At 46.4% G+C, this 12,476-nt stretch overlaps 1 protein-coding gene across 1 annotated transcript in view; it reads right to left on the minus strand.

The window, feature by feature from the left end:
• The window catches only part of LOC128453657 (protein kinase C epsilon type), a 40,156-nt gene extending 27,904 nt beyond the window's left edge, over positions 1–12,252 (minus strand). The window contains exon 1 of the mRNA XM_053436673.1: positions 11,905–12,252. Within this exon, the coding sequence (XP_053292648.1) occupies positions 11,905–12,252 (348 nt within the window). The remainder of the gene's footprint in view (positions 1–11,904) is intronic.
• Positions 12,253–12,476: the final 224 nt, after the last annotated feature.

A 12,476-nucleotide genomic window follows, 5' to 3' on the forward strand; every position in this document is an offset into this window, starting at 1 on the left:
TCACACACACACACACACACACACACACACACACACACACACACACACACACACACACACACACACAAACACACACACACACAAATTCAATTAAAGACTTTAACTCAATTGAGCAGGTTTACCTCCACCCTGCCCCCTCTGCCCTAATGTATCTGAAGAATGATGTGTGTGTGTGTGTGTGTGTGTGTGTGTGTGTGTGTGTTTGTGTGTGTTTGTGTGTGTGTTTGTGTGTGTCATGCAGTGAAAACACGATCAGTCATTTGATTTAATATTGATTTGACATGTCGTGATTATCACAATAAACATGACTATGGACAAACATGAAGTTCCACTCAGGCCTCACTGTGTGTATTGGCGTGTTTGTGTGTGTGTGTGTTTGTGTATGCATGTATGTAGAAAAATAAATGTCCTTCAGTAACTGACGACTCCTGTCTACACCTGTTTCACACACGCACACAGACACACCAACACACACGCACACGCACACACACACACACACACACACACACACACACACACACACACACACACACACACACACACACACACAAAGATACAAACAAAAATACCCGCAGCCTTTCAAGGTTGAAGTAAAAGCACATGACATCGTTGAAGTAGTGGCTCAGACCCACTCAAGACATTCTATGCACAAACACTCACACACAACCACACACACACGCACATAACACACATGCACACACACACTCTCACTTCTTTAATCCCAACCTACAGCATCGGACCTTGACAAAGCCCATTTTTAAACAAGATATTTCACTAGTAGAAGGAACAATTTACTTGTTTCCTCATGAATATCGATATCAACACTGGGTTCAAATGTCCAGCAACAACAGACACACACGACAGACATCACTGCTGGTGAAATGAAGAAGCTGAAAATCAAATCAAACAGATTCACTTTGAGAGGAAAATGTGTGTGTTCAGTGAACTTGGAGAAGATGAACGGCAACTTTAAAAGTTCAGTCGCGGCTGCAAACTCCAAGAGAGAAAAACCAAGAGAGAATGAACGAGAGAAACAGGGAGAGACAAAGAGAGAGAGAGAACGAGAGAAACAGGGAGAGACAAAGAGAGAGAGAGAACAGGCAGAACATTGTGTTTTGTCTGTTCTCTGACAGAGAGCACACGGCCTCCGACGACTGACACACTGCAGACCCTCACAGACACACACACACACACGTTTAAACCGATATGCTTGTGAGGACCCTCATTGGAAACCAGCCTCATTAAAATACGTCTCTCACCCCAGATCCTGTTTCTGTCTTTTGATTTTCATATTTTCTGATGAATCATATCTGACCTCTGCTGCGGACACCACAATGATGCAAGAACTTTGCCAACTTGAATTTAAGCCGGACGTGAGATGAACATGATTTCAATCAAGATCTTAATCAAAAGGAGAAGTTGGGGGAAACGTTCACACAAAGTTTAATCTGCATCAAGTACACAGGCCTGATTCCAAACAGTACTCTTCAGTAGTGCACATGTAGTATAAGGTAGTACTACACAATGTGGCAGAGGGTCGTCAGTTAAATCCAGATTTTTAGTCTCAAGTTTGCTTTCCTTTCTCTTTGTTGTTAAAACTGTGTTGTGATAGTTTCTCTGGAACCTCGACCGACATTACACAACTGTCTTCACAGACTCTGTGGAACTAACCATAACTAATAAACTGATTTTCATGTGTGAAATCAGTGGAATGCCCCTTTAACCTTAAACCTCAAGTCTGAACCCATAAACTGACTTTGTACAGACAGGAGAGGACCAGAGAAAAACGCTGAGTAGGAGTATTTACTTGTAATGGAGTATTTTAATATTTTACCATATTTGTACTTCTTCAAATAGTGGAAACACAACAGTGTCCAGCAGTGATGAAGTTAAAACCTTTTACAGTTGATGTGCTACAGTCTGTTTATCGAGTCCATTTGTTCAACATAAATGAATAAAACACATAAATTAATAAAACACACACACTCACGCGCACACTCACACGCACACTCACACACGCACATGCTCGCCCTGGAGTGTGACTTTATACAGCTGCACTCACTCCTGCTGCTAATGCAGTAGATTTACTTCAAACAAACCAGAACAGAACAGACACACACACACACACACATATACACACACACACAGACACACACAAAGAGGTCTCCTGTCGGCAGCCACTCAGGCTCGTCCTCCTGTTTAGCCGTGTGTGTCTGTCTATGCCTAATTTGTCCCTGTTGAATAAGTGATGCTGGCTTCAGCATTGTGAACAAGGCAGCTATGAAACACACACAGACACATACACACCCCCCCCCCCACACACACACGCACAAATAAATCAAGGTGTTTTTGGGTAATACACATTTTGTTAGCGTCCTCATCAAAGGCAGAAGAATCCATCTGATTACATCATGCAAATGATTTGTCCGCCACAAAAATAATGTAATATAAATAATTTGTATAGAGCATTTACATACACGCTCTGCTCCGCCAGTATTGTTGTGTAGTGGCTCAAATGTGCATGTGTGCAAAGTGAGTCAGTTAGAGCTACCTTGTGGTTTCATGCATGTGGCGATAGGGATCATTGCCCGGAATTGGAAAGAGCCAGAGACGGAGGAGAAACGTCCATTAACCTCTAACCGACTCATGACTGATGATACACAGACTATACAGGGGGAGGAGGAGGAGGAGGAGGAGGAGGAGGAGGAGGAGGAGGAGGAGAGTCAAACACATCGACAGAGACAATTGGGGCCAGATTCACTCAACTGTGGAGCCACAAAGAAAACACATCATATCTTTATGTTTTTCCTTATTTCAAATGTTTACCGGGGTTTACATCAACTACATTCAGTCCTGAGGCTCTGACATCGAGAAAGAACCTTCCAGGAAAATGTTCCAGTTCAATTCGCGTTCAAATCTGAAGGGTCACGGCGCTGAGGGGGACGCTCCTCGTTCGGGACAGAGCTCGGTGTCCGTGTCCAACATGGAGGAAAACGTGGTCAAACCAGAACGTCCTCTGAGACCCGTCTCTGTCCCTCATGTCACATGATGCTGAATTTACAAACGTTACAGTTGTGCATGAGTGTTTCTCAGGATGTGAAGGGCGACCTCCCTCCATTGAAGGTGCCGTGAATAATCTGTTTGTGTTTGTGTTGTTTATTGTGTTGTTTTGAACAGTATCCATGGCAGCACGGCCACCAGCAGCCCCAGAGAAGGAGCGTCCGTGTTCGGGCACCTTGGTTTTCTATTTCTCTGCTCTTTCATTTCTGTGTCTGAAGTTAATTCAAAGATTCAATTATTAACCTCACATGTCGTCCACTGAAGTTTAATGAGTTTTAACCCAATAACTGAGATGCATTCCTCACAGACACACACACACACACACACACAAACAAACACACACACACACGCACGCACACACACACAGCTCACCAAAAGCTTTTACAGATCACATGAGCCTGAGTCAAGCTGGAATCATGTGGCTGAGTGTATCCTCAAAGAAAGTAGAGCTACTGATTCACTGATACTTACACAGAGGCAGAGAGGAGGACATGAGGGGACGTGAGGGGACATGAGGGGGACGTGAGGGGGACGTGAGGGGGACGTGAGGGGACGTGAGGAGGACATGAGGGGATGTGAGGGGGACGTGAGGGGACGTGAGGGGACGTGAGGGGGACGAGAGGGGGACGTGAGGGGACGTGAGGAGGACATGAGGGGACGTGAGGGGACGTGAGGGGGACGTGAGGGGACGTGAGGAGGACATGAGGGGACATGAGGGGGACATGAGGGGGACGTGAGGGGGACATGAGGGGGACGTGAGGAGGACATGAGGGGGACGTGAGGGGGACATGAGGGGACATGAGGGGGACGTGAGGAGGACATGAGGGGGACATGAGGGGGACGTGAGGAGGACATGAGGGGGACATGAGGGGGACATGAGGGGACATGAGGGGGACGTGAGGGGACATGAGGGGGACGTGAGGAGGACATGAGGGGGACATGAGGGGGACGTGAGGGGACATGAGGGGACGTGAGGGGGACATGAGGGGACATGAGGGGACATGAGGGGACATGAGGGGGACGTGAGGAGGACATGAGGGGGACATGAGGGGGACATGAGGGGACATGAGGGGACGTGAGGGGACATGAGGGGGACGTGAGGGGACGGGAGCGGGACGATGAACCAACTGGTGAATGTGGGAAAGTACCTCAGATGGTTTATCAGGACAATTTTAACTTAGTTAAGTTTAGTTAAATTAAGTTTTTTTAAATGACCTGTTGTTAATTTAAGAAATCTAGCTATAATCGTTATTAGAAAAATTGAGAGTTTGGGTGATCATATTGAAAAATGTCAATTAATTGATTTATTTTAATTGATCTTTCTTCTGATTGGCTAATTGAGTAATTGACTTGTTGCAGATTAAATTATTATTTTGGAAAATGGGATTGAATCAAGTTTCCTTAATAATTATTGCTGGTTGGCTAAACAAGAACAATGTAAAGCAGTGTGATGCTGATTGTTTCATCCATCTTAAGGCCGTCTGTGTGTGTGTGTGTGTGTGTGTGTGTGTGTGTGTGTGTGTGTGTGTGTGTGTGTGTGTGTGTGTGTGTGTGTGATGACAGGGTGTTTTCTCTCCTCTCATCCTGTTTGTGAGGAAATGACGAGAGTTGAATTCTGCCGTGTGGAACTCTCGGCTGATTTACGTTACACACATTCCACACACGCTAAGATCACATCACCACCTTCGGTACCTTCCTGTGAACATCTCTTCATCGTCCACAAGCATCAGCACAGACGCATCCGACTCACTTTCATCTCTCGTTTATCAATCTGCTGATTAACAGTGAGTTCTGGGGCTCGAACTAACAACTACATTCAGGAGTAACTAATCTTAGTGTATTAATTAGCAGGATTACACAAAAACTACACAACGGATTTCAACAAAACTTTGTGGCGGGATGAGACGAGTCAAGAAATAACTTTAAATGTTAAAGATGATTCTGAAATTGCTTTTCATCACTTTCTTTCACATTGTGAAATAGGAGAATGATTCATGAATCCTGAAGAAAGAAATCCTGAAGAAAGAAAAACATATTTATGATACTGATATCAAAAGCGATTTTCAGACATGAACTCTAGAAAACATTGTGTGTAGTTAGTGTTTCTCGTGTGAAGCCGCAGCAGGAGATTGTTCCGAGTCCGACTCGTTCACAACAACAGGAACATGTGGGGCACATCCAGATGTGGGGGCGGAGCCTGTAGAGCAGCAGGAGGTCATCCCCACCGGTGTCGGCCCTCATCACCAAACGCTCTGGAACCTCCTCGTCTTTCCAAGTTGACGTCTTCTTCCTCTACGTGTACGGCTCCTCCTCTTCTTCATCCTGAGATATTTGTATTCTTCACGTCCACTCACTCATTGGGTAGTTTCCAGACTTTTTACCAGGAGGCTGCAGGGAAAGTTCCAGAAAATGTCCAGAGCAACTGACTCAGACGTTTGTTCTCACATCCAGAACCTCCAGAACATTTCAGGATCATGTGAAAGCAGCTTATGATCGTGTGCATTCAAGTGCGGTGGCTTTAATTGAATTGACCTTTGACGGAGGTATCTGCTCTATTGAGTGACGTTTAACATCGTTTACAATCATCCACCAGCCCAGCAGAGATAGAAGGTGAAGAGAGACAAGAGAGAAACAAGAGGGAAACATCATTAGACCTTAAATCGAGGAGAAAACAAGTCTCGTCACTGAAACAACAACAGCTGCTGAACAACAGTGTGTTTCTCCCACTGGGGTGTGTTGCTGTGAGAAGTTGTGTTTATGCTGAGTGGTGCTGACAGGAGCAGCAGGAAGAGCCCAGTGCTGCATCTCACATTCCTCACATATCTGTTAGACTGCTCCGTGATGGACAGAGTGACACGCTGGACGCCAGATAAACGAGTGATAAGAGAAGTGATCAGAGGGAGGAGAGGAGGCACCTGAGGAGCCGTCACTCCCTCTGTCTTCCCTTCTTTCTCTGGGAAGTAACTTGGACAGTGAAAACAGGAAGTAGGACCAATCCGTGTGACTCAAACACACTGCCTCTATATTTAGGCTCTCTCTCACACACACACACACGAACGCACACACACACACACACACAGCCCTGCCCCTGTTTCCTCCAGTGTGCAGAGAGGACACCCCTGTAAGACGGCCCGCAGGGAAACAGGGTCAAGAAGGGAGCAGGCTGGAGTTCTTCCTCTATTCTGTCTGCAGCAGAGTTTACAGAGGAAACCAAACACGGACGCCACTGAAAGTGCTGACGTGCCTTCGACTAGTTACGTCTATTTAATGGTAATAAGCCTAAGTAACAACTCCTGGTGAATGGCTTGTCTTGTTTAAGTGCCTTTGAGCAGAAACAGGGGAACCAGCAGCTGCAGAAGTGGTGTGAGGGTCTTGTGCTTCAAGGCTTCTGGTGCATCTGTGTCTCAAAAGCTGAATTCAAACTTGCAGTGGTGCGCCCCACGTTCCTCCAATGGCTGAACACGATGCTACCGTGACGGGGGGGGGACGTCCCTCATTAACATAAGACATCACACTCATTGTCTCATCAGATAAAACTGAGCTGACTTTTTCTTACTTTTACAAATGCAGCTGAACCGCCAGCGTTGACTCGTCTAACCACAGGACGACCACACAGCAAACTGACTTCGACACAGTTCAACATCACAACCCAACAAAACTGTCATAAATTTGTTCACAATAACACAAGAACTCTCTAACTCTTGTGTTGTGCTCCTTTGGTGTAAAGATTTTACCGTGCACGCAGACAGACCTCATGATATCAGTGCAGTTCCTTCTCTCTCTCTCTCTCTCTCTCTCTCTCTCTCTCTCTCTCTCTCTCTCTCTCTCTCTCTCTCTCTCTCTCTCTCTCTCTCTCTCTCAAACCCTTTCCCCAAGTTCCGTAGAAAACCCTCAACTAGTTTTTGTGTGATGCCGTTGACAACAAATTGTTCACACCCCAGAAACTGCTCCCGCCACAACCACAACCTCAAACGGCCGACAGACACACAACTTGATTCCCACGTGCGTCACGGCAGGTGATTATTATTTAGCTCCACTCACAGTATGTGTGACTGGGCCCTATAACTCAAAATCGAGATGGCCGCGCTGGCATCAGAGATATTTTTTGGCCTCATCTTTGTGAGTCTATAGCTTCTATTCTCTTCAGGTATGAACAGTGAGTCAGTTGCTGATCCTGTGCTCTCACCACAGACACACAACATCCAAACAGCCATGAATGATGTTCACTGTTCCCGAAGCTGCTGTGTAACGTACGAGTTGTGTGCACATACACACAGACACACACACACACACACACTTGACACACTCACTCTGATACAACCTCTACAATGAGCTCAGATCACAACCTGAACAACACACAGGAGGAGACAGAAATAAAAAACATCTGTGTTGTTGATCCACTCACTGAGTTTTAGCACTTTAAAAAAAAATCAATTATGTGGAGCAGCGTGTCATGTTCACCTGAGTGGGTGGTGTGTGTTGACTGGGAAGTTCTCGATGTGTGCGGTCGAACTTTAACACAGATTCATGATCAGAGTTCAGCCTCCGATATGATTTCAGTGTTTTTCTCTCCTCTGTCTGCAGAACGACTCCTTTCCAACCGGCTGTGGAAAGTGTGTTAACGCCCGTTCTCATGTTGTCATATCATTTCTAACCACGCACATATTTACAGTATCTCTGCTCCACTTCACCTGACATTTATATTCCTGGTTTACTAAAAGCACCGGAGCCAGTTCTGCTAAAGCTTATTCAGATTATTAGAAATCTGACAAACACAAACAATGCAGCGGATGAATGACACAACGCAGCTCATCGCTCTTCACAGTGTTATGGACACAACACACAACTCACAGTAAAGAGGTTGTGATGGAAATTCAAGATTCACGTTCAGAAGGATTTTCTCTGCGTCAGCCAGTGATCAGATATTTATATAAATGACAAACATGGTACAAAATGGATCTCTTATACAGACAGAAATAGCCAGACATGGCCCTTGTAAGATTGTGTTGTGAACATCTGAAAAACACCTTGAGGAGATTTCTTCAAATTTAGAATCAAATGTTCACTTGGACTCAAGGATGAATTGGTTGTAATTTCTTGGTCGAGGGTTCAGGTCACCTCATGTTCCTGTGAACGTGATATATCAGGATGACCTGGGGGGGGGGGGGTCTCTAACCTCGCTTGGAGAAGCCTGCGACAGAAACAGCTACAGAACTGCACCCAGGTTGATTTCATCATCGACTGTCAAAACTTTCTAACTCAGGACTCGTGTCTTCATCCAACAACAAAACATTTACAGACACTGAAAAAAGTGAATGATCCCAGAATTCCTTTCTCTGCCCTGCACATTTAAACTGATCTGGGATCTGGGAACTGATCTGCCTTACTTTAATCTTTGATTAAAGTTATGCACAGAGATCGAGCCCTGCTGCCTCCACCAGCGCCCGCCTCCCCTCCCTGTCACTCCACCATTCAACCCAGACGTCTTTCTTCAACGCCCTCTCTGTCTCCGTCACGCCCCCCCCCCCCCCCCCCCTCCCTCCCTCGCTGTCCGTCCTGTAGTAAAATCAAACACTTGTTTTCTCCGCTTCTTTCTTCCATGACACGTTCTAACAAGGCGGCTGCCCACACATGAAATCACTGTTCAGAGCCCAGCAGAAATTCCTCAAAGATTCAAGAATCTGATCCTTTCTCATGTCTTTTATTCTCTCAGCCAGACGACCAGAATCCGACTGTTACTGGAAACCACGAGCACGACCTCAGCAGAAGAGACTTTACTCATTGAAACTGAAATTATGCTAATTAACTCAAAGGTCTCTGAGAAAACACAACACAAAAAGAACTGTTCTGTTATCGACAAATCTCGCTTAGACTTGTAGGTTTTGTGTTCCTTTAGTCGATCGTGTTTATTTAAATCCTGTTATTTATTATTATTTAATTAGTGAACACATGCCTTTTCCTGTTTATGGTCTTTATTGAGGAAACTGTTGTTTATAAACAGTAGGAATGAAGTGTTGAGGTTTGAGACGACACCGCCCTAAAGAATTGTGAGAACGACAACGACACAACAAACGCTCGATCCTGATGAATCTCTCTGCTCGACAGGTTTTTAATTGCCTCTCAAATAAAAGTGCGCTGCCTTGTCAAGTGGGACCATTATTCTTCTGGCACCTCAGCAAATGGTCAAACTGTCTGGAGACACATTTATTATGAGCGTGAACACAACAGTTTTCATGTCACAGCATTTTTTTGTTCTTCACACCTGCATGAACGATTCAATTTCTGACATGTGGATTCCTTCAACCGTGTGTGTGTGTGTCTGTGTGTGTGTGTGTGTGTGTGTGTGTGTGCAGCCGGGATCATTTTCTGCTGACGCTGATTGTTGACAGTTTGTGTTCAGACTTGCAGCAGAACAGTGACATTATCGTTTGCTCTTTGTTTTGTTTGTTGTAAAAACCAGGTGCTTGTCACAACTTGGATTCAAAGTTTCTGTTCACACGCTCTTCACTCCAAAACATAAACGATGCTCCTGTTTCCATCATGGTTTAATAAGTTAATAAGTTAATTCAGTGCATTAGGTCCTAATGAGCTAAACCAGCCTGACTCTCCTTTTCCCAGTGTTAATCACCATGAAGGCAACTTCCCTCCATTGCACATGCTGGTATTTTCCCAATATTTCATGCATGCCGGAGTCTATGAATCCAGGAATGTCCCGCATCAGCAGGTCGGCGTCCTGCTTCTGCAGCCGCATGTTCTCAAAGGTGAAAGAAAACCCAGCCCTGCACACGCTCTCCTCACCAGCGTACGTTAGCATTACTCACTGGGAACCGACACGGGGCGTTTAGTTCGCTCAAGGTGATGTCAAGTCTTTCTCTGTGTGAGATTACATAACGCACAACACAGCTTAAGTCAAGACACGTTCAGCCCACAGCGCCCGTGGGAACGGCTCGAAAACGCCCGGAGGAGACGGATCAGAAATGTCTTTCATTCCAGAGGATGAAACGGGATTAGAGCGAGACACCCGTGACTTTAAATCAACGAGACACCTTGAAGTTGTCGACTCAGCGTTCTGAAATCACACAGAGCCTTTCTTTTTCTCCTCAGTCACTTTCATCTTCTTCAGAAACCCAAAGTGTGGAGCTGAGTCTTCACTGTCAGAACACGTGGAGCGTCCCGCGGCTCCCGCTGACTTCCAAAGACTTTAAAGACTTTAGAGACAACGCTGGAAGACGAGCGTTCTCTTTTCTCCGTCCTGTCCTCCTCCTGTCCTCCCTCCTGTTTCATCATCATCATCATCATCCTCCCTCTCTTTCATCTTGTCCTCTGCCTCCCTCGCTCTCTCTCTCTCGCTCTGTGCATCTGCCTCTAATGGACCTGATGGCCTCATCAATAAAACACTCAAACATTCATCTGCTTCGGCGGCTTCAGACAACAATGAACAGCTTCTTTATGCTGCTGTGTGTATCATGCATGTGCCCTGACACACACACCCACACACACACACACACACACACACACACACACACACACACACACACACACACACACACATCATCCATTCTTTCCATCTTTTGTTATGCTGCTGTGGATCAGTAGTTCAGCTAACAAGAGCACAACAAAGGTAACTGGATCTATACACTGTGTGTGTTTGTTGTGTATCTGCACACCTGTTCTCGAAGAGCAGTGGACGTTACTGTAAAATGAAAGAACGTATGGATTTAATTCACTCAAATCAAACGGCAACAAACCCTCACATTTAAGAAGCATTGACGGCGTCTGATGGCAAAGTGTGGTCAGGTGTAATGTCACTTTTCTGACAAACATGACAAAACAAAACATTTGATTTTCAATATTTTCTGATGAAACATGTCCCTGATTCATCAATCTGGGCCAAAGCAAGGGAGGTGTGAAAGTCTCCATCCCAGCAAGAGATTAATTAAACTTTATTTAACCTGGAAAACCTCAAACTGAGATACAAAAAACTGTTTTTCACACTAAACTCAAGCTGTGGTCACTTGTGGACCCCACATGTCCCAGAAGGCATCTTGATGATCAAACCTCATCATAAACAAACTAAAGATTATGATAACAAGGATTATTTAATCCCTGCTGCTTTTTTAAAGCTGTTTTCAGACATGAAATCTGAGAAGTGTCTGTAAAACATCTTCTGGACATGTCCGTGTTTCTCGTGTGAAGCAGCAGCAGCAGATTGTTCCGGCTCCGACTCGTTCACACCAACAGGAACATGTGGGGAACATCCAGGCGAGGGGCGGAGCCTGTAGAGCATCAGGAGGCCGGACATGACGTGTAAACTCTGCTGTGGAAAGATCAGTGTTGTTGTTTACAGCTCGTCCACACCGGCGTCGGCCCTCATCACCCAAAGCTCTGGAACCTCCTCGTCTTTCCAAGTTGACGTCTTCGTCCTCTACGTGTACAGCTCCTCTTCTTCACCCTGAGATATTTGTGTTCTTACAGTTTCACGTCCGTCACGTGTTAGAAACCTCATCAACACGTCCACTCGCTAACTGGGACGTTTCCAGAACATTTTGCGGTTGTTTTTCTCACATGGACTCACTCTGAACATTTCACTGCTTTGTGTTCTCACGTTCAGAAACTCCAGAACATTTCACCAGAGTTCGGAGAAGGTCTGAAAACATCATCACACCAACACAACTGCCAGTGAAAAATGAGAGGGGGGGGGGGGCTAATTCAGATATCGCATGTGGCCCCATAAAGGCTAGAGCCGGCCCTGTAGTGATGTTTTAACAATAACTAAATATTAAGAGTGTGTGTGTGTGTGTGTGTGTGTGTGTGTGTGTGTGTGTGTTTGTGCGCGTGTCTCACCCAGTCCTCGAAGTGCTTGCTGTCGTTGTGCAGGATGTCCTCCAGCTGGATGATGCAGTTGGCCACGAAGTCGTCGTAGCCGATGGGCGCGTCATGGAACACGGACAGCTCGACCGTGCGCCCGTCGTGCAAGTCCGTGGTGAACTCGTCGTTCCACGCGGGGCTGTTGGTCTTCTGCTTCGTGCACGTCTGGCCCACGCGCGAGTCGTCCACGTTCAGGGCGATGTACGTGTCCAGGAGGAAGGTCTGCGCCTTGGGGCCGACGGCGTGACGCAGGGACCAGGCGGTGGGCTTGAGGTGCAGCGCCTCGCGGATCCGGATCCTCAGCTGCCCGTTGAACACCACCATGGCGCGGACACTTGTGTGCACTCGCCCGCTTGCCCCCGACAGCAACCCACCGCTCCTCGTGCGAAGTGGCGGCTCCGTGCTGCTCCTCCCTGTGTCTCCTCCCGGCCGACGCTGTGATCTCCCCCTCGAGTGTCCGAACGTCCTCTCAGAAGTGACAGGGAATCGAACCGCAGCGGCACAGGGACCTGCGGTGACGCGTGGACGCCTCCTTCAGAAGCGCACAG

Source organism: Pleuronectes platessa, chromosome 12, assembly GCF_947347685.1.
Source record: "Pleuronectes platessa chromosome 12, fPlePla1.1, whole genome shotgun sequence".
In the NCBI taxonomy this organism is placed as follows: domain Eukaryota; kingdom Metazoa; phylum Chordata; class Actinopteri; order Pleuronectiformes; family Pleuronectidae; genus Pleuronectes; species Pleuronectes platessa.